The sequence below is a fragment of the Notamacropus eugenii genome, chromosome 5 (assembly GCF_028372415.1).
Source record: "Notamacropus eugenii isolate mMacEug1 chromosome 5, mMacEug1.pri_v2, whole genome shotgun sequence".
Lineage (NCBI taxonomy): Eukaryota > Metazoa > Chordata > Mammalia > Diprotodontia > Macropodidae > Notamacropus > Notamacropus eugenii.
Genome location: NC_092876.1, coordinates 75,831,379 through 75,854,122, shown reverse-complemented (window position 1 = coordinate 75,854,122; position 22,744 = coordinate 75,831,379). Strand labels below are relative to the sequence as shown.

At 47.9% G+C, this 22,744-nt stretch overlaps 1 protein-coding gene across 10 annotated transcripts in view; it reads right to left on the bottom strand.

The window, feature by feature from the left end:
- Positions 1-15,520: 15,520 nt before the first annotated feature.
- HIVEP3 (HIVEP zinc finger 3) overlaps positions 15,521-22,744 on the bottom strand; it is a 656,876-nt gene continuing 649,652 nt past the window's right edge. For all 10 annotated transcript variants that reach the window (XM_072609753.1, XM_072609756.1, XM_072609752.1 and 7 more), the window contains 3 exons: positions 21,725-21,811; positions 18,284-19,287; positions 15,521-16,873 (listed from right to left, as the gene is read on the bottom strand). In XM_072609753.1, the coding sequence (XP_072465854.1) occupies positions 16,016-16,873; positions 18,284-19,287; positions 21,725-21,811 (1,949 nt within the window). In that variant the 3' untranslated portion in view covers positions 15,521-16,015. The remainder of the gene's footprint in view (positions 16,874-18,283; positions 19,288-21,724; positions 21,812-22,744) is intronic.

Here is a 22,744-nt window from a genome sequence, read left to right as displayed (position 1 = left end):
CCTTTCTGAGGAAAAGGTATGCATGTACATGTATGAATATATGTCAGGCACTGATGCCAAGTGTGTGGGGTACAAATACCAAGCAGGAAACCATGCTTACTCTTGGGAAGCTGAAATTCTGTTGTGCCATGGAGGGGGACTAGAAAGGAGTTGTTTAATCCCTGAATTCTCCTAATTTTTATTAGTGGTTGACAGGCCATGATAAGGATAAAAAAAGGAGGTATAGAAGAATCTATTTAGTTCTAGAAGGGACCTCGGAATCATCCATCCAGTCCACTCTCATTTTATAGATGATGGAATTCAGGCCCAGGAAGGTGAGATAATTTGCCTAGGATCCTATAGATACTAATAAGAAAAATGATCACACACACATGTATCTATACATATACATACATACACACGTGTATATATACATATATACATAGACACATGTATCTATATATACATACATATATATAAATCTTATATATATTACATATATATATAAGATTTCCCGCGTGCCAGGCACTATGCTGAGTGCTTTACAAATATTACCTTGTTTGATCCTCACAACAACCCTGGGAGGGAGGAGTGATTATGATACCCATTTTACAGATGAAGAAAATGAGGCCAATAGAGGCTAAGTGATGTGCCCAGGGTCACACAGCTAGAAATTGTCTGAGGCTGGATTTGAACTCAGGGCTTCTTGAGTCCAGGCCCAGCCTTCTGTCCACTGAGCCACCTAACTGCCTCAAATGAAGGTATTGGAGACAGAATTTGAATCCGCATCCTCTGACTCCAAAGTCAGCACTCTTTTTACTAAACCACAAATAAGGAGAGTTAAATATTAAGGACAGGAAATTGTGACCAAAGAGAATCGATCATTTTCAAGTTCCAAATTGTGGAGGGAGTGATGGGGAGGGAGAAAGGGTGAGTCCCCCGGAGAGCAGTGGAAGTCTGGGAGCTGAAGAATTCAAGAGATGGTGAGAAAATCAAGGAAGGAAGGCTGAGGTTCGGAAGATGACAGCCTGGAGACTGGCTCCCCAAAGTGCTGGAGGGAGGCTGCCATGACAGCAGCCAGGCTCAGGGGAGCATCCTTTGGTTGGATGGCAGGAATTTCAAAGATGAGATTATCGATCGGAGCTGGCAGAGGAAGGTCTGGAAGTGGTGATGGGGAGGGAGGAGAGTGCCAGATCCTTCTGGCTTTGAGAGAGGGAGTGGGAAAGAGTGTTCAGCCCTGAGGAGGGCTGCTAGAGAGGGCTGGTACGCAGGGCAAATCCAGGTTTGGATATGTAGATGGGGCATAAAAGGTTGAGGGTTATTGGCTTGGAGATGTAGAGCTGGAAGGGACCTCAGAGATCCCTAGCCTAGTCCTATCATTTTACAAAGGAGGAATCCGAGGCTCAGAGAACCACAGGCCACACACAGCCGCTGTCTGGAGCAGGATTCCACCCCAGGTCATCCTGACTCCAAATACATCCACTATTAACCATGGAGCTAGAGCTGAGGAGGATGGCGGGACTGTGTTGGGGTAGGATTGGGAGGACTGGAGTAGAGCTCCCAGGAAGCCTGTCCCCTCCCACCCTCCTCTCCTAGTTCCACTGTGGATGGAGAGGTGGCCATGGATTCATAGAATTTGGGAGAATCCTCGGTGACCATCTAGTCCTCTGAAAAAAAATCCCTTCTCAATTATGGCTGACCAGTGGTCAGTCATCCAGCCCCTGCTTGAAGACATCTAAGAATGGGGAACTCATTGCCTGTTCAGGAGGCCCACTTCTCTCTGGCCAGCTCCCACTCCTAGGAAGTCTTTCTGACATCAAGCCTAAATTTGCTTCTTTGCCCCCCATCCTCCTGATTTCAAACTGGTAGGTATCTTAGCAGTTACCCAGGATAACAACAGTTAGCATTTATGTAGCACCTTAAGGTTTGCCATAATTATTATCCTATTTGATCCTCACAACAACCCCAGCAGGGGGGTGCCATTATCACCCCCATTTTACGGGTGAGGAAACATGAGAAATGAAATGACTTGCCTAGGGGTCACATAGTGAGCAAATCACAGAGGCTGGATTTGAACTCAGATCTTCCTGACTCCAGGTCCAGCATTCTATCCACTGAGCCACCTCCATTCTATCACAGAGGAGGAAATAGGCCCAGAGAGACTAGAAACCAGAGCCACTGTGCCTTCTTCCACTGCAATCTGGGACTGACAGAACAAATCAAAACGTCCTTCCATGTGACGGCCCTCCCAACAATTAGAAAGGCGTTGTATCCTCTTTGTTCCTTCAGCCAGTCCTCATGGGGCATGAATTCATGACCCTTCCCCTGACTAGCCAGGCTAAGAACATAACTAAGGAGAGGTGATGTGCAGAGTGGCCAGGGAAGGGGCTCACCTGCACTGGTGGAGGGAGATTTCCATGCAGTGAAATCACAGGTGCAGTCTCTACCTACCTGTATACATATGGACAAAGTTTATTTCTTCTCTGAGCCTCTGTTTCCCCTTCTGTAAAATGGGGTTAACAGAAGTTGCTCTGGCTAGGTAAAGTATTTTGTAAATCTTAAAGGGTTGGAGGAATTTGAGTTATTAATATTACTAATACTATTACTTCTATTGGCTCATAGCCCACTCCAGTTAGAGCTCATTGTTTCATATTTGCAATAATTGTGGCTCAGAGAGGGTGGGTGGCTTCCACGGTGTCACACAGCTAAGACATCACAGGACGACTGGCACTAGACCCCGTGCTCTTTCCAGGATACCACGAGGGAGATGTCGATGGTGATAATGGGGATGCTTACTCTCCCCTTCCCCTGGCCTCTGGCCTCACTGTGCCAACTCTCCACCACTCTCACCTGGTTCTTGCCCCCATGCTTGGGACACGGACAAGATTCCTCGACTACTCGGGTCCACACCTTCCAGTGGCTGGCAGCCTTGCTCCTAGCTGCCGCTGTTTCTCACGTACGCCTGGGCTGCTGGGCCCGACTGCCACCTCCTCCCCAGGAGCCCGATGCCTAAAAAGGAGCGAGCTCCCCGCCGTCTCACCTGGTGGCTGGTGTCCCGCCCTGCCAGCCTGCAGACAGACGGTGTGAGCAGCAAGGCCTGGCCAGCAGTGGTGGGGCGGGTGCAGCTTGGCTGCCAGCCTCGGGGCTCCTTGCATTCTTGTCCCATGAGGCCCCAACAGACTGTTCCACTAAATAAACAAACAGGTGGGAGCAGCAGATTTTGGGGAAAGCCGGGCTGAGGCTGAGTTACCTTGTCTGTCCTCGGCATGCCGGCAGACACGGACTCTCTGGCCCTGGACTGAAAGCAGTTTGAGGGGGACCTGGGGTGCAGAGTTGAGAATAGAAGTTCTGGAGACTTGGCTTTGAATTCTAACTTCACCCCTCACTAGTTGGGCGACCCTGAGCTGGAGAGCCCCTTCCCAGCTCTGAACCTCAGTTTTCTCATCTATAAAATGGGGGTGATGCGACTTGTACTACCCATGTTATAGAATTGTTAGGAAAAAGGGACTTCTTAAATCATAAAACATGATGACCATGGAAGTTGCTGTTCTATTATCACTTCCCTGAGTCTGTGGATGGCCATGACCTCCTACTACCGCCGCTAGCCATCCAACTTGACAAGGGTATCGTCTTCAATAGGCCTAAACTGCCTCACAAGACTCCAAGGCATTAGTACTGGGAGGGACCTTAGGCCACCGAGTCCCACTGGGTCCCACTCCTTCATGGTATGAGGGCCAGAAGGACAAATCCTTGTCCAAAATCACAACCTGAATTTTGGCAGAGATGTTCATCGAACTCAGGTCTCTGGGTTTAAGGCTGATTTCCACTGGACCACTCTGCCTTTTCTGAGAAAAACGTGCACATGTACATGTGTGAACATATGCACGAACACACACAAACATGGGTTACACTCAGGCTATGTACCTGCACCGATCTGTGTGTGTTTGTATGTACCTGCATTTACATGCATGTATATGTTGAGTGTGGGTGCATGTATATATGATCATAGCCATGCCCACACTTCTGTGTCTAAATGAGCGAATGAACGAATGGTGTAACAATTTACACAAATGGGGACATAGACAGTGTCCCAAAAGTCTTAGTGCAGTCTTAAAACTTTTAAAAAAAATATTCACTAAGACTTTTGGGACATTCCGGGATGTCAACATTCCCACGTAGGGCAATGCACACAGGGTTTCACCAGTTACCTCTGCTGAATCTTGCATTTGTGCATGTGTGAACCCATGTATAATTCTATGTGTTATTGTCTACTTCTGATCTACTCTCCATAACCTCATTTGGGGTTTTCTTGGCAGAGATACTGGAGTGGTTTACTATTTCCTCCTTCAGCTCATTTTACGGATGAGGAAACTGAGGCAAACAAGGTTAAGTGACTTGCCCAGGGTCACACAGCTAGGAATTGTCTGAGGCTGGACTTGAACTCAGGTCTTCCTGACTCCAAGCGTGGCATTCTATCCACCGTGCCACCTAGCTGCTCTGCAATTATGTGTGCATGAGTGCAAATCTATGTGTCAAAACAAATACATGTATCCTGGCCTGAAAAGCTAGGAGCAGAACTATGGGGAGGACAGAGGTCCACAGGCCACTCACCCCTTTCTACTGTGCCTTGGTGGGGAGTGGGCAGCTAGGCTGGGATGTTCTGTTCAAAGCCTCCAGGAGTGATGGCAGGGCAGTCTGACTCCTCACTACTGATGTGAGCTCTCTGTGCAGAGGAAGGCCTAGGCATGGCAGGGTGAGGGAGGCAGGAGGTCTGGGAGGCCACAGTTAGGGTGGTCTAGAGATAGACTCCTGAGGATGCGCCCATCAGAGCCGGGGAGCATGGGAGTAGGTGACTGGAGCATGGAGGTGAGGAACGAGTCTGAGTCATGAGGACCCGCACCCCCCAGTGACACAGAGCAAGGAGGGCATTGATGAGGATGAGGATGAGGATGAGAGCACCTTCTACCCATCTTTTCAATGATCACTCACTTCAGCCCATAGAGTCAAATAGGGCTGAGATAGTCTGCCCCATTCTACTGGTGAAGAAACTGAGGTTTCTAGAGAAGTGATCTGTCAAAGATTACCTGCCAAGCTCGGATCCCAGCTCTCTTGACTCCCAGTCCAGGGCACATTAGGGAAGGAAAGGAACAGGAAGGGGACAGAAAAGGGAGTATCAGCATCAACAGGGCTCAGGGAGCAGTGTAAGCCAAGGTATGAATGCCTGGGCCAGGCCCATGGCAGGAAGGAGACAATTCAAGGCTTTACCAGATTTTCCCAGGCCGCCTCTGCATAATCCTGTGTCTATATTTAACCTGCCTCCCTCCTTCACTGCCCCACGTCCTCAGGTAAGTAAACAGCACAGCTGCCAGCCATCCTTCTGTCACGTTTCTTGCCTGCCCACCCATCCTCCGCCCCGCCCTGGCAGGCCTGGCCCAGCCATGGCCTCTCCAGCCTCTGGCTGCTCCTGGTATTACCTCCTGGTGAAGTAAGCAGAGGTGCTTCATGTATGTATGTATATGTATGCTGGGTGGGGGGAGGAGCAGGAGGAGGAGGATCGGAACTTACAACACCCAGTGGCTTACTCTCAGAGCTCCTCCCTTCATGCCTTGGAAGAGGCTAAGCCGGTTGTGGGGTGTGCAGACACGTACAGATGATGTGCTAATCCAGCCTTGGCCCGGCTGCCGTCTGGGCTCCCCCCTTCCCCAGTCAGGGACACTGCCTGAGGTGAGCGCTTAGGTTACCAGTCTTTTCACCTTCAAATTCATGCTTTGCTACCTCTCAAGACCTGCATTTCACTTCTACTACTAGTGACCCGTGTAGCCTTGGACAGTTTCATTTGCCTTCTCCTAGACTCAGTTTCCCAATGAAGGGATTGTACTAAAATGACCTACGGCCACTTCTAGCTTTGATATATTATAATCCTATGGATATGCACACGATGTGCAAAATTTAAAATATGTGGGCCTACATGTGTCCAGAAATACAACATATATGTATGTGCATGTTTGTATATGCACACACACAAATACATATACACATGGGGGCCCTTCTCACAAAGGCACTCTTTTCCTCCCAACCTCCACTCCCACATCATGTTTTATACAACCTAGAAAAGTCTTAGAGACTGCTAGAGCAACTGAGAGCCCAGGGGCCCAGGACAAAAGGAGTTGTAGGGCAAAGGAGATGGGAGAATGAATGTGCTCTACTCAGCTGTGTGTGTTCGTCCTTTGTTGCTGAAGAAGACCATGCCATCAGAGAAATAATGACATGACTTGCACTTGACTTTGTTTTGAGTGAGGGAGGGCTGTGCACATGCAGGTCACTAGCCTCACTTCTCCAGAGTGAATCCAGTGACCAGATATTCATCAGGATGACTGGAGATGACCCAGGATGAGGCAATTGGGGTTAAGTGACTTGCCCAAGGTCACACAGCTAGTGAGTGTCAAGTGTCTGAGGAGAGATTTGAACTCAGGTCCTCCTGATTCCTGCACTGGTGCTCTATCCACTGCACCACCTAGCTGACCCAAACCTACTCAGCTAGACTTGGCTCAGAAGAGGAGATTGTTCAATGTAAGTATTTATCCCTTGGAAACTGACAAATGCAAATCAAGGCTTGATTTATTGTTGTGTTGATTGTCTAGGCTTAAGAAAGGGATGGAGAAAATGCTAATAATGCAGATCAGACTTAAAAGTGTATGGAGCTGGTTGTTAAACATTTACCAGCACACCACTGGGTAGGGGGACACATGTGAAGGTCATGAGGGTCATGTACCCCCACTCCCTCTTGCCTCCTCGAATCCCTGGTTTCCTTTGGTGAAGGAGCTAGAGCTCAGGAGCTTTCACGTGCTTACGTCATTCTTGTTCTCCATCTGGCCCCCACCACACCTCCTCCCAATTTCTCTTTGAAATTACTTTGCATTATTATTTATACCCTTGTATTTCTCTACATCTCTATGTACCTACTCTTCAAGAAGCGGGCAGGAATTGGTTGTTTATGTCATAGGCTCACAGATCTAGGGGGACTGCTAGGTAGCACCAAAGTGCATAGAGTGCTGGGCCCAGAGTCTGGAAGACTCAACTTCCTGAGTTCAAATCTAACCTCAGATACTCACTAGCTGTGTGACCCTGGGCAAGTCACTTACCCCTGTTTGCTTTAGTTTCTCATCTGTAAAATGAGCTGGAGAAGGAAAAGGAAAAGTGCTCCAGGATTTTTGTGAAGAAGTGTCAGGCACAACTGAAAAGACTGAAGCACAATAATTTAGAACTAGCATTGTAGAACAACAATAGATTTAGAATTGGACGGAGGCTTAGAAGTTATCTGGTCCCTCCTTTTCATTTTATAGATGGTGAAACTGAGGCTTATACCTGGGAAAGGACTTGTCTAAGGTCACATGGCTACCAAGTGACAGAGGCTGGAAAATTTTAATTCTGGCCTTCTGACTTCAAATCCAATGCCCTTCCCACTATCTCATGTTGCCTGGTTGGTTTTATTTTGGGGAGTGGTATCCCCCTACCAAGCACATAGCAGGTGCTTTAAAATATTTGTTGCATTGATTTGGATTGATACACTTTACAGAGGTCACAATTTTTGTCATTATGTTGAGTTTCAGGGGAAACAGGCAGAAAGAATTCAATTTTACAAGAGCTAGGAGAGACCATTCTCCTCTGGCTTTCCATGTCCAAAGAAAGTTTTGTTCATGCTAATGGTAGGGGGAAGATCAAGGAATGGAGAGGAGGCTGCTCCTGCAAAGGAGAGAGCTTGGCATGGCTCTGCTTGACTTTCATGTCCACTGGTGTGTGCGTGCTGACTGAGCTGGACTGGCAGATGGTATGCAAGAAGCTGGTACCTTCTTCAGGCTGGTGGGATTCAGAGCTGGAAGGGTCCTTAGAGATCATATTATAGGCTGCTTGATTGGAAGAAGATCTGAGTTCAAATCCTGCCTCCAACCCTTACCAATGATGTGACCCTGGTCAAGTCACTTAACCTCAGTTTGCCTCAGTTTCTTCATCTGTAAAATGGGGATGATAACAGCACTGACCTCCCAGGGTTATTGTGAGTATCAAGTGAGATAATATATGCTTTGCAAACTTGAAGTTGCTATATAAGGACTAGCTATTATGGTATAGTCTAAGCCTCTCATCCTACAAGGAAGGAATAGACCCACAGGGAGTGAGGCATGGGTCCAAGTAGGTGCAGCCTTTTGTGGAAGCATGTGGAGCTCCCCACCCTGCCCCTGCCAAGTTCTGGCCTCCCAGGTTGGGATTAGGAGGACGTGCAGGCTGGAGAGAAGGGGAGCGGCGGTGGGGCTGGGTGCCAGGACCTAGGACGTGGCCGCTCCATGCCTACTTGGGCGCCACCACCCTGCCGCCTGGCAACCTTGTATGGGCCTGGGATGCAGACCGAAACAGGCACACTGATTGGGCCAGCCAGCCTCACTGCTCTTCCTCAAAACACCTGGTAACTGGATCTGGCCTCACTGACAAGGGAACCTGGGCAGAGGGATTAGGAGGCCTGGGGACTGCTCTTTTCTTCCCCTAAAAGGGAAAAGCCAGGCCTGCTGCCTCCAGCAAGGAACAGGCTGGAGAACACAGAGGCTATCTGTGACAAGAAGCCTGGGCCACAGGAGGGGTGGGAAGGCAGGAATAGAGGCTGGAGTGACTTAAGGACTCAGGGTGCCCAAGAGGGGACAGGGAGGGGCAGGATGAGAAGGTACAGGAGATCCAAGCCCGTGTCATTCTCTGAAGGGGAGATGGCCTGGTCAGAGGCCCAAACACTGGACTGGAAGCCAGGAGACCTGGCGGGGAGAGGTTCTGACTCTTCTGTAAAATGAGAAGCTGAGACTAGAATGCTCTCTCAGGCCTTTTCTGGTTCTGATAGCGTATGGACACTGTGAGTCTAAAGTGAGTTGGACTGTGGTCTGGGAGGAGGCAACATGGCTTAGTAGGGAGGGCACTGGCTTAGAGTCCGGAAGCCTTGGCTGTGCACACTTGCTCACTGTGTGTTCCTGGGCTCTGGGTATTAACTTCTTCATTTGTAAAATGATTGAGGTGGAAGGACTTGATGGTCTCCAAAGTGTCTTCCAGTTCAGGAGCTGATGACTTATAGACTCAAGAACAACTTCAGCCTTTAGAGAAGTATGAAAGAATGAAGAGAATGAGGAAAGAAGGAAGAGAAAAAGAAGGAAGGAGGAGGCAAAGAAGGAAGGAAGGGAGGGAGGGAGGGAGGGAGGGAGGAAAAAGGAAAGAAGGAATAAGCATTTATTAAATGCCTACTATGTATGAGGCGTGCTTAGCACTTAACAAACATTATCTCAGTTGATTCTCCCAGCAGCGCTGGGTGGTTATTATCCCGATTTTACAGTTGAGGAAATGGAGGCAGATGGGGTTAAGTGAATGGCTCAGCGTCACAGTTAGTGAATCTGAATACAGGTTTTCTTGACTCCAGGTCCAGCACTGTCCACTGTGCCAAGGGAGTCAAAGTATTATGTTTAGGATGATGAGGAGGCAGTGGAGGCAGCAGCAGAAAGAGCGCTGGTTTTAAAGTCAGGGCCCTTGGAGTTGTCTCATCTTTGACACTTATTACCTGTGATTTTGCTTCCTGAGCCTTGGCTTCCTCATCTGGACCTCTCACCCCCATCTTCTAGGTCACTCACTTGAGCTTAGGAAAGGTCAAGGGACTTGCTCAGTCACCCAGTAAGCCAATGGCTGAGCTGGATATTGAGCCCAAGGGCCCATCTTCAGGTTCTGTATTCCTCCTCTGGGACCTTCTACCTCTCCAGAGCACCAAGTTCTTTGGGCCCTGGGGACAACGGCTCTTAATCTGGGCTAGAAGCTAAGGTCAGGGGGTTTGGTGGAAAAGGGAACGCGAAGGCCAAGATCAGATCCATTCCTGAGAGCAGTCCCCTGTGACCTTGCTGATGAAGCCCTCCAGATCCATGAGGGCAGCAGAATTTTGGGTCAGGGTAAGGAGGGCTGGCTGGGATGAGGAGGGAGGGGTTTGGGAGTTTCTGGTGAACTGAGGACTTGCTCAGGATCAGCAGGGCAGGGGGAGGAGCTTGAAGCCAGCATGGGAGGGTAGCAGCTGGTGGCAGGGGAGAACAGGGGCTGGTGAGAATAAGAAGAGTGACTCCCATTTTGTAGCACTTAGAACTTCACAAAGACATCTTCTCTACAGTATCCCCTTGAGGAAGGCAGCACCAGCACTACCAGTCCCATTTTACAGATAAGAACACAATTTCAAAGGGATGAAATGATTTGCTCATAAGCACATGTCTCCAGCAGGTTAAAATGGTGGAAGGAGGTCCTGTAATGTCCCCTATAATTCCTTCCATTTACAGAGGTAGAAATGGAGGCCCACGGAGGTGGATGTGACTTGTCTGATAAGAGACAAGGGCAGCATTCAAATCTAAATCTTCTGACTCTCTTTCCTTTTCACTGACGGTTGGTTTGACTGCCCATCTACTACTGGTCAAGCCTGGAGTGATCTCCATTTCCAAAGGTCAAAGGTCCTAAGGTCCCTATAAAAGTTCTACAGGCAGCTCCTGTTGGAGGGCCTAGGACAGTGGCGTGTAAGGGAAGAAGTCACAGAACTGGATTCAGGAGTCAGGACACCTAGGTTCAAGCCCTGGGTCCAACTCTACTTATTGATCGCGGGTCACATAATTTCCTCTTTCTGGGCCTGTTTTCCCATCTGTACTCTTCTAAAGGTGTTGGACTAGATAGTGTCTAAAGTCTTTTCCAGATCTGATATTCTCTGTTCCAAGCTCCCTCTCATTTCTGATATTCTGTGTTCTCAAGCTTTCTCCCAGCAGTAATATTCTCTGTCCTAAGAGCCCTTCCAGTTCTGACATTATGTTCTAAGCCACAGTTTCGGCATTTGACTCTAGAGGGCCCAGCATGGGAAATTCTTCTCTTGCTCACCGGCCAAGAAAAGGTCCATATTTCCTGTTTATCCAGGTAGATACACTGACCTTTTAAGGGTAATTAAATGATTTCCTCTTAAGGCATTCTGAATGTGCAGCTCACTCCCCTCATTTTGGGGGAAGAGAGAGCTGATACCTCAGCTATCCAGTATGGAGGAAAGCGTAGCATTCAGAGCCAGAGAAAATAGATTTAAATCCTAATTCTGACACTTCCTACTTGTGTGACCTTGGGCAAGCCACCTCTCCTCTCTGGGCTGGGTGTCAGAGTTTCTGAACAAGGGGGTTGGAAAACATGACTTTTGAGGTACCGCCCACCTCTAAGTCAATGTTCTCAGCATCCTCAGGTTACAGAGCTGGCAAATATTGACTGGTTAGCTCTTTTCTAGATCCAGAGTTCTTCCCAATATTCTGAGCTGCTGATAATCCCTGCCCCAAATCCCTCTACACTTCAGGCAGGTAGAGGCATCAAGGACCAATGTGGACACCAGGGACAAATGTGACTCTATCCTTTTCATCTCTACTACTTAGAACCTGTGTGACCTTAGACATTTCAATCTCCATTCTCTGTGGCTGAGTCTCTTCATCTAGATAGCTAGAAGGCCTGGTAGATAGAATGCTGGGCCTGGAAACAGAAAGACTTGAGTTCAAATCTGGCCCTACAGACTTACTTGCTGCATGAACCTGGATAAATTATTTCATCTCCTTAAACCTCAATTTCCCCATCTATAAAATTGGGATGATCTACATCCTGGCATTGTTTTGAGGATCAAAAGAAAGGACATTTATAAAGCATTTTATAACCTTAAAGCGCTATATGAATGCTAGTTATTATTTTCTGTAAAATGAGGTAATTGAACTCTATGGTCCCCTTCAGCTCTCAATCTATGATCCTACAGGTGATTGGAGTGGAGTGGTCGTAGTGGTGGTGGAATTAGTGGGTTCCAGTCTCAGGTTCGTCACTCTCTCCCTCAAGTAGAGAGATTTTGTCTCTTGGGACCTCAGTTTCCCCATCTGGGAAAATGAGGGGGCTTGACATGATGATGTCAAAGGCTCCCTCCAGGTCTTATGTTCGGTGAGTAAAGGTCACCAGCCAGGCAAGGAGGGCTATGTTGGGACTTAGAAAATTTATTCCAACATGCTGTTTAAAAAAAAAAAAATAGGCCCAGACTGAACAGACAGCCTGAGCTATAATAAATAATTATACTTGTAAAAACTTCTCATTCACAGTCCAGACGTCATTTACAAGAAGAGTTGGGAACATCACACATGGAATATGGGTTTCCTCATTTGTACATAAAGAGGCTGTGCTTTAAACCTGGGTGAGCTTGTCGTGGAGTTTTTGCACCGATATATACCATACAGACATTGCAAGATGCAACTGTGGAAACCAGAGTTTAAATAAAATTACAGGCAACTCCCCCCTCCCCAAGCCCCTCTGTACATATATAGCCATATATCTACAGAGTTCTTTTGGAATGATTACTATTGCCATTTGCAAGAACACAGAAATCGTCTGCAGACATGCTCACTTACAGAATACCTTCACGCTTTAGCACAGAGACAAAGCATGGTATGAGCTGGTGTGATGGACTTTTGCTCCCTAATGTGACCACGAATGAGAAACAGATGGGGTGTGTGGTCTTGGAACTGGGTTGGTTTCTGTAGCATTCTCCCCTCCCAATGCCCCTAAAGGTCAAAAAATAGAGCAGACACTCAGAGGCAAAAGAGAATGAGAACAGGGAGGGGAGAGGGGTACCCAGGAGAATTGGGTCCTATTGGGTTGGCAAAATCAATAGAAGGGAGTGAGCATTTCAAAGCAACCCACCACACCTCCCCACTCAAGAAAATTAACCAGATAGAAATATTTTCTAGGTATTGCTTGTTCCCAATTGATCTCAGGGGATATGAAAATGCCACAGGGCCATATTTGAGAAAACTGGAGCAGGTGTGGAGGCAAGCAACCAGAAGGAGAGAGGACTGAATAACATGCTGTACAAAGATATGGAGTCTGGAGAAGAGAAGACCCAGTGGGGCACATGATTACTATTTTCAAGGATTTGAGGGGCTGCCATAGAGAAGGGAACAGTTTGACCCCAGAGGGAGGAACTAGGAGCAATGGGGGAAAGTTGAATAGAGAGAGATTTCAGTTAAGGGAAACTTCCTGATTTCCTTCTGTTCCCAGTTAGCAATGGGTTGCCTCAGGAGGTAGTGAGCTTCCTATCACTGGAGATGTTCAAGTCAAGGTCAGATGATGATTCGTCAGAGATATTGGCTGTAAAATTACACGTCTGGTTAAAGTGATCTCTTTTAGCTCCACATCCTAGGATCTTAGGATCAATAACCTATCCCTATCCTGGCCCCTATGTCCTACCTGAGACCAAACCATGTTTTAGCTAGAGAGTAATCCTTTACCCTAAAGGGGAGAAAGGGATCATATAGCTTTGGCACACTGGTCTTCCAATCTACATATTTCTTCCTTGACATCTTCCTGGATCCCTGGATAGGGCATGCCAACAGGAGAAAAGATGTTGGAATTTGGTGACCAAACAGCAGGGCAGAGAATATGAAAACCTACCTTTTAACTTGTGACCTAATGTCTGGGAAAGTCCAGATGTTCTTGGCACTCCTGATTCCTGGTCAGGAGCAGGAGATCTGGGACCAAGAATCAAGGTCAAGTGGACAGGTGGCCAAAGGCATCCTCAACTATAACTATCACTTCCTGGAGAAATGACAACTAAAGGAGACCCAACCTGGCTAGCCTCCTCAAAGAAATTTCGGAATATTTAAGACTGGAAGGAACTTTATAGGTCTATTCTACTCCCTCATTCCGCAAAGGAGGAAATGGAGAACCACCAGAGAGCAGTGATGCTAAGTGGCAGAGCTGAGATTCATACCTAGATCCTTGGGCTCCAAACACAGTGCTCATTCAACTGCAGCAAACTGTTCAAGTCTAGGTCAACACTGAGTCACTTCCTAATGCCTGCCAATACCTCCTATAGCTAGAATATTCTTATGAGCACAGTGGGTACCAAGAAGGAGTATGTGGTTAAATGTTTAACAACCAGCTCTCTGTATACCCAGCAGGGTACACTTTTAAGTTTAAATTTTATCATTAACATTTTCTCCATCACTTTCTTTTTTTCTTCCTCCATCATTTTCTTAAGTCTAGACAATCAACAAAACAATAAATTAACAAATCGACAAAACAAAAAAATAAAAATAAAACAATCCTGGTTTGTAATGTTTGCCGGTTTCTGAGGTACAAATGCTCACACTGAAAATTTAACCATCAGCTTTCCTGGGAGATGGTTAAGGCTGGCTCCAGCACATCCCTGACACCAAGCCTCCTTCCTACTCACAATCTCCTTGACTAGTTCCTGCTTTTTATAAAAGTTTCTAAGACACTCAAGACAGATGAATTAGAAACCAGCTTCTGAGTAGTAGCTGGCCCAGTATAAGGGGCCCAACCAGGGAGAACTGTTAGAACCAAAAAGAAAAAAAAAAGAAAAAGAAAATTGAGGAAATAAAACTGAGATCAGCAAAGCATATTCCATATCCCAAGAGTGCCGAGGTTCTTTCTTCATATCCCTGCCAGTACGGAAAACAATTCTCTATGAAAAGTACAATAGCCCATTCCATGATTCTAGCTCTACAAGACTAAGTGCAGCTGTTCATTCATTAAAGAAAATGGAAGACACTGCCAACTAAGCTGGATGATTCTGGATAAGCTACTTGATTCTTTGGACCTCAGTTGCCTCATCTGTAGAATGACCTCTAAGTTCTCTTCAGCTCTAAATCCTATGACCTTGGATCCATGAAACTAAGTGCTTCTGATAGTTTATCCACTAAAGAGAAACTCTGCTTTCTAACTGGATGACTTGATTCTTTGGATCTCAGTTGTCTCATCTGTAATATGAATGAATTGGAATATGTTTGACCTTTAAGGTCCTTTCTAGCTTTATAGCCAATCAGTGATCCTGTGGCCACCTAGACCCCAGGGAGATTTAAGGCCGGAGGTTTATGAGGTATTGAGGCCAACAGCTCCAATCCCAAAAGATCTTTCCAAGGGTTAGGGTTTGGTAAGTAATTCTCTGTCCTCTCTGAAATGGGCAGCGAATATGAGACTCCAACATCGAAAGGATAACTCAGCTTTTTGGGGAGGAGGGAGAGGGAGACAGGCAAATGTCCAGACCTTAAACATTCATACTTGGTACAGGGTGGGGAGGAGAGGCAGTTCCGTACCCCCTTAGCCAGCTAGCCAGTCACCAGCATCACCAGCATCGCCAGCATTATGAAAGCTGGAACGAGAATCTCATGGCCCTAAGAAGTACCATTCAGTTATTGGCTCCTCTGTCTGCTCGCTCCCTATATCTTGAATGTAAATCCTCAGAGATGAAGTTTCTTTCCCTATCTAAAATTCTAAAGCCAGAAAATGATGCTTTTTGTGACTGATGGAAAGTTCGAAGCAGACTATCCTTGTCTGTCCGGTAGCTGTCAGGCATCTCTCCTCAGGCTTCGGTGGGAGGGGGGGAGGTTGTTGTCAAGTGGAAGGCATTTCCAAATTATCTGAGGGTGGGCAGGGGGAAGGCTATCAAAAAAAAAGACAAGCAGACAAGCGCTTGGTGGATGGTTAAATAGAACCTGCAATAAATAGGAACCATAAACATCTGTACAGAGGAACATTTTTTTTTCATTTAATCAGTATAAAAAAAGGTTTCTTGGGTTTGTTTTTTCAGTGCATAACCTCCCGCAGTAAACAGCTGCCTCTCCCTGGCCCTGGCAGGGGGCCGGGGGACATCCAGCTCGCCATGACGCCAGAGGACACCACTCAACCAACCCCCTTCAAAAAACTACAAAAATATTCACAGCCTTAAACACCTTATTTGTTTTTCCTTTTAAACATTTCAAGCCAAAAAGGGTATCAGAAAAGGCACAAGTAACTGCATACATGGGAAGATAATACCAGACTGGGACGACTCAACGAGGGATGTTTCTGTGAGTTTGGTCGTAAGTGAGAGTGCGTCTGTGTGTGATGACTATACTGCAGAAAATAGTGTTGGAAATGTCCGTTCCTTTCTACTGGAAGCCTAACGCTGATGCAGATGGGGGGGGACCTAGGAACTTCCTTCATCCTTGTCCTCCGGCCTTGAGGGAGTTTGTCCAGGCCCCTCGCTCTCCAAGGGCAGGGAGCCCAGTTGACGACAAGGGCTGGCCGAGGGCCTGAGCTCTCCCGACAGGTTCCTCCTGCGGGTTGCCAGGCACCGGGTGGGCTCCATGAGACAGCCCGTGGAGCTGCTTCGGTCCAACGTCTGGGAAGGAAACACCAAGGGAAAAGTGCGTGGTGTCTCAGAGTCAGTGCAGGGGCTGCTGTGGGCTGCCTTTGGGCTCGGCCTCTTGGCCTGCCCTGGCCTGCCAGGGGACGGCCTGGGAGACTGCTCAGAGCTTGGGCTGGGACTGTCTGTGGGGGTGGGAGCCTTGGTCTCTGAGGACATTCCTCCCATCCTGGGATTCTCCCAGTCGGGCACAACCTGACCCTCACTAGTCCTCGTTCTCTCTATGGAATAGCTGCTACTCTCCAGCTCTGAGGAGAGAGTGAACTTGGAGACCTTGGCCACTGGAGACACAGATGCTGAGGAAGTCTCTGGTGGGCCTTCTCGGCTTCTCTCTTGAGCCTGCCGGGAGTCGGTCAGGTCGCTGCCCCCACCAAAGAAGCAGGTGGACCACGGCACCCCAGCCCCAGGCATCAGTGTGGGATGGGTGCTGGGTCTGGCCTGGACCATCTGGATCCCCCCAATGGGGATCATGGGGCATGGGGTCCTGGCTAAGCGCTGGGAATGCAGAGGGAGATGGCTAAAGAGGTTCTCTCCTGTCTGGCCTGGGAAGTGGCCATGGAATTGGTGAAGTGAAGAGGGTCTGGAGGGGAACGGGTGAGCAGGACCTGGTGAGCAGGCTGGGCTTCTGGGCTCCAACTTCTGCATTGGGTAACAAAGACACACACAGAGAGAGACACAAAGGATAAGCACAACAGTATGCTCATTACCAGGGTGAGTAACAGAGGTCACAGGGTGATGAGGGTCACAGGTCTGGGCATCACATATGGCCAGGAGGTTCAGAAAGCCATTAGGGGTGAGCTAACACCCAAGATTCAAGATTTCCTTTCTGCTTCCCCAGATCCCCTTGCTTGAAATGGTGCTTGCCACATTAGAGGGAAAATGAAGCTAACATGTGATCTAGATATAGTGCTGAAACTCACTCACCTCACCTATCCTCCTGCCCCCCAAGACCTCTCTAAGAAACAAAAAGATATACTGAATAAATTGAGAAAAAATAAAGATTCCCTGATCAGAGATCAGGCAAAATATTATTTTACAATGTTAAGTTCTAGACTGTTGGTGTTAAACTTTAAATGGATCCCTGTTGGCTGCATATAGATTTAGAAAACCACAAATTGACATTATCTATGTTGTGCTGTATTTTTATTTAATTTTGTTGGATGTTTCTCAATTACATTTTAATCTGGTTCAGATCTGCTGGAAGTGCTGGTTGAGGGTCATGAGTTGGATACCTCTGTTCTAGACAATGGCAACTGTGCAGATATAGCTGACCATGTGCCAGCAGACACTGATGAAAGGCCCATTAAGTGGTAATGGTGGTGGCAGGAGAGACAGTGATGGTAGTGATAGTCAGAGTAACGGGGACAGTGATGGTAGGGGTGATGGTGAGGGTAGTGATGGTGGTGGTGGTGATGGGGATGGTGACTGTGATAACAGCGATGATATTACAGGAGGGGATGGTCATCACAAGAATAGTGATGGTGATGGTAGACTTGGTGATGGTGCTCACAGTGATAGTGGAATTAGTAGTGGGGCTCAGGGGGATGGTAGCGAAGGTGCTTCAGGAGGTGATGGTTATCATGATGGTGGTGGTGGTGGTGACTGTGATCATGGGGGCTATAACGTTGATAAGTGACAGTGAGGGTGAGGGTAATGATAATGGGGCTGGGGAAAGTGTTTATGATAATGTTACAGGAGGTAATGGTCAACATGATGATAGTGATGGTGAGAGGGATAGTGATGGTATGGATGGAGATCATGGCGTGGACAGTGATATTAGTTTTAGTATATGGCATCAAATCTTTAACATGCCCATAGGAATAATTAAGGACTGGAAGCTCAACTACACAGGCTGAATGTTAAACCTATGGGGAGGAGCTACTACCGTGAGCTTGTTGAAAGGAGACAGAACTTTTGAGAACGACTTTATCTTTCCTAACTTCTTTCTCCTTTTATAACCCTAAGGGGGAATGTCTTAAATGTGGAAAAAAAAAATCCTCCCCTTAAGAAGATCCCAGAACAATTCACTGAAAAGGTACAATAACTCACCATCTTGGATTCAGAGGTCTCCATGTTTTTGCCAAGGAGCTTGTGAGGTAGAGGCTTTTGAGAGAAGAGACCACACTGAGTGACTGTAACACTGCCCAGGGTTTGCTCATCCGCTGCTGCGCCACTTCTGAACACTAAGTCATTTTTCCCTGGCAGTGGGTACCGTGGCGGGGACTCAGAAAGTCCTGGAGACATTTTCTTGGGGGATGAGTATCTTATGGGTATCTTCTCCTGGTTAGGAGACAAGTTCCTCTCTGGAGAGACCCTGCCCTCTGGTGGGAGATAGGCTTGTGGGGATAGTTCTCTTCTTGGGGATAAGTGAGTTGAGGGTGACATGCACCTGAGAGGAGATGCCATCCATGGACCGGGTGAACCACCTCTCCCAGGAGAGCCACACTGAAAGGATGGCATTTCTCCAGCTGGTGCAAAGCGCCGGGGAGGACTTTCATTTTTGGTTAGTGAGTGTTTTCGGGGGACCATAGGTCTGCTGCTACAGGGCTCCTTGCCAGGGGACCATGACCTTCTTGGGGATGGGGCCTGAGAGCTCAATAAGGGGCTCATGGCTAAGATCCCCTGGTGCTGGTTTGGGGCCAGTTCCTGCTCACCAGGAGTTAAGGGCTCCTGGGACATTAGAGCTGGCTGGTGGAGACATAAGTGGCTCTGGCAGGTGGCAGCTTCACTCCAGTCTGCTGACCATCTCACCTCCAATCTCAAGCTTGCTGTGGGCTGGTCACACGAGGTAACATCTTGGGGCAAAGATGGGGTTGCTCGGGGGCTTTTGTCCTGAGCTGGTGGAGAGCTAGCCTTTGAGTGTCCAGCAGGTGGTGGGCCTTCTGAGGGCTTCAGAGTAGGCTCATCTTGGCTCTCCTCTTCCTCCTCCTCATCTTCATCATCTTCATTGTCCTCCTCCTCATCGGATTCTTCCAAATCAGAAAACTGGTGCTCTTCCACTGCCTCAGAGCCCTCCCGCCCCTCGGAATCCTGGAAGGGGTCGTCACTGGCTCCTGAAGGAGAGATAGATCAAAGTCAGGGACATGGACAAGATAAAGAGTGCCAGGTCTCCCTACCCACCAGGTCTCAGGCCCTTTCCCTCCTCTCAAAGGCAATGTGCAGAAGAGAAGTTTTTTCCAACTAGAGCATCTTCCCTAGGAGAGTCTAGCACAATGGTGTCCAGCTCACAAAAGGAGGCATGGCCTTGGGCAAAATACTTCCCCCTCCAGGCCTTCCTTTCCTTCTCTTAAAATAAAAGGGTTGACTTGGATGGCCCCAAAAGCCCCTTCCAGCTCTAATATTCTATGACTCCAAGCCCTTGATCACTGGGGGCCCTCTCTAAGGCAGAATGAATACAACCCATACCCCACTGAGCTCTGGCCTGTATGACAATCCAGCATCAAATAGCCTCTAGCACTTAAGAATACTTCTTGGATGGGAGCCTTGTGCTGTAATAGAGAGTCCTGGGTTTGAGACCTTCTTCTGGGTCTGACTCGCTGTGTGACTTTTGGCAAGTTATTTGACCTCTCTGGGCCTCAGTTTCTTTCTATGTAAATGGAGGCTAGAAAAGGGTTGGACAGGATGATAATGATGTTAGAGCTTTGAGCCAGGAGGAAAGTTAATGATCATCAAAATAAACTTCCCATTTGGGCCACAGATACGATTACAGATACAAAATATTAGAACCTTAAAGATAACATTAAATGCTTTGCAAAACTGGAAGCCCTCTGTAAATGCCAGCTATCACCATCAGTTTCGCCATCAGTATGTATTCCAAGTCCATCATCTTACATGTGGGGAAACTGAGGCCCAAGGGAATGATTTCACAGAATCACAAAATCTCATCATTAAAAGAGACCTAGAGGGCATCAGGTCTAGCTCATATTTCAGTAGAAATACCCTCTATCTCAGCTCCAACAAACTGTCATTCAACCTGCCCTTTTGGGGGAGGGAGGGGCAATCAGGGTTAAATGCCTTGCCCAGTGTCACACAGTGAATCTGAGGGCAGATTTGAATTCATGTCCTTCTGACTCAGGCACACTGACACTGAGGTCAGTGCTCTATTACTTCACCAACTAGCTGCCCCATTCAACCTGTACTTGAAGACTGAAGTAATGGGAACCTCATTACCTCCCCAAGAAGGCCACCCCACTTTTGGACAGTTCTGTCGGTCAGTCTGGCCTTCTACGGTGTTGAAATCTACCTCTCTGAAAATTCCCCTTAATGGCTCTCAGTTCTTCCTTTCCAATCTAATCAAAACAAGTTTAATCCATTTTCCACAAATAGCCCTTTGGAACACCTGAGACAGGGATTGGGTTCCCAGTTTCTCCGCCCCCAACCAAGTTTCCTTTTCTCCAGGTTAAACACCCTCAGTTCCTTCACCCAATCCTCATTTAGTCTCTATCCCCTCCCCATCCTGGCCAGACTCCATGGGCCCTTCATCAGACTATAAAGTCTCCTCCTCCCCCATCCCACGTGGCCTCAGAACTGAACACAACAGTCCAGAATGGGAGGCAGGGCAGGTTAGGAGTAAGAAACTCAGGACTGGGAATCAGGAGACTCCTGGTCCAAATCATCCTTTTGACAACTGTAGCTATGTGACCTGTGTAAGGGGGAGGAGGAGGGGACAAATATCTATGCCTTATTTTCTCCTTTGTGACATTACAGGATTAGATCAGAGCCAGGGGTGAGGAATCTGTGGCCTTAAGGCCACAGGTGACCCACTAGGTCCTCAAATGTGGCCAAAAGGCCTCAAGGTCGCAGGTTCCCCACCCCTGGTCCAGATCCATTTCTAAGGACCCATCCCACTCAAACATTCTCTGTAATTCTACATCCTGGCAGACAGATGGCTCTGGGGCCTCTGGATGGGGGTGGGTTGTTCTCAACTCATCCCACTCTACCCCACCCCATCTCCATGCTTGCCTATCCTCCTCCACCCCCAATTTCAGGGCAGCAAGAAAAGCTGCAGGAAAGCCCCTGGAAAAGCTGGAAAACAGAAGCCCGTGATTCTGGGGAAGAGCTTCAAGGATCCTACCACTGGAGGGCACTCATGCTCAACTCAAGATAAACTCATCTGCTGAATTTACTCAACAAGGCAGATTTTGAGCCAAAGAGGAAGCTTGCTTAGAGATCATCCAAATGAACTTCCCATTTGACCTACAGATTTGAAGCACAGACAGAAAGAGGCATAGGCTGCAGTGTCTGATACACAGAACCACGGACTGTTGGGGGGAGGGGGAAACTGAGGCCCGCAGAGGGGAAGGGACTTGACATCACAGTCACAGAGCTTCTCAGCTGGATATCAGCGATATATAGGGGATCATTGGCCCATCCAAGTCTCCTAACTCTCAGTCTGGTACTCTTGCCCTGCCCCCTCCCCAAAGCTGCCAGTATCCCAGGCTAGGGATCTGCATCAGGGCTGGGCACGGGCAGGCCCCACAGGCATCATACCTTCCTCAGCTTCCAGCTCCACCAGCAGCCCCATCTCCTGGCACTTTTTGCTGTGAGCCTTGGATTTCATATGCTTAGTCAGATTCCCTAGAAGGAAGCACAGAGGACAGAGGCACAGGTCAGAGCATCTCCCTCTTCAGGGGCTGGCAGCAGAGGTGGCCCTAGGAACCTCTGCAGAGCTGGGGCTAGTTCAGAGTCTGGTGCAGGGGAAGGAGCGATGGGGCATAGGAATGAGGGGGACCTGGAGTAAGCAAGCAGAGCAGAGCAGAGGCTGCTTGGAAGGCATCATCTCTAAATGTGGAAATTCAGCCACAGCTACCACCACCCAGAAAAGAGGTTGGAGCCTAGGACAGGGGAGAGATAGGGAAGACTGGAATAAGGGAAGCCAAGGATGGGGTGATTTGGGACAGGATGAGGGTAGGTGAGATGAGGTACAGGAGAGATCACAGATGGAATGAGGAAAAGATGGGATGATGATGGAGTAAGGTGACCATGGAGTGGGGATGCAGGGGAGTGGGAGGGGATGAGAGTGGGTAGAATGAAGGTGGCTGGAGGATGGAATAGTGATGGAATGAGTTGGGAGATAGGATCATGTGGAATTTGTGAGATTGGGATATGATATTGTATGTGTTTGTCCTTCATTCTCGAAGAGGACCATGACATCATGGAAATGATGACATGACTTGCAGTTGACTTGGATTTAAGTGAGAGAGGCCTGTGCAAGGCCACCACCCTCACTTTCTCCTCCAGAGCCATCTGAGTCCAGTGGCCTGATATTCATCAGGAGGATTGGAGATGGCCCAGGATGCAACAGGAGTCACCTTTTTAGGTTCTCACTTAGAGTAACACTCACTCAGTGAATAGAGCTCTTTAAGGAGTCAAGGGATGGCCCCTTTAATCAAAGAGAAAAAAAATCAAACTAGGAGGGGAAGACCCTCAAAGTTGGTGGCCAAAGAGAAACAGTTACTATTTACTATTTACATTCACCGGGTGCTAGGAGGGCAGGGACCTATTGTCCAA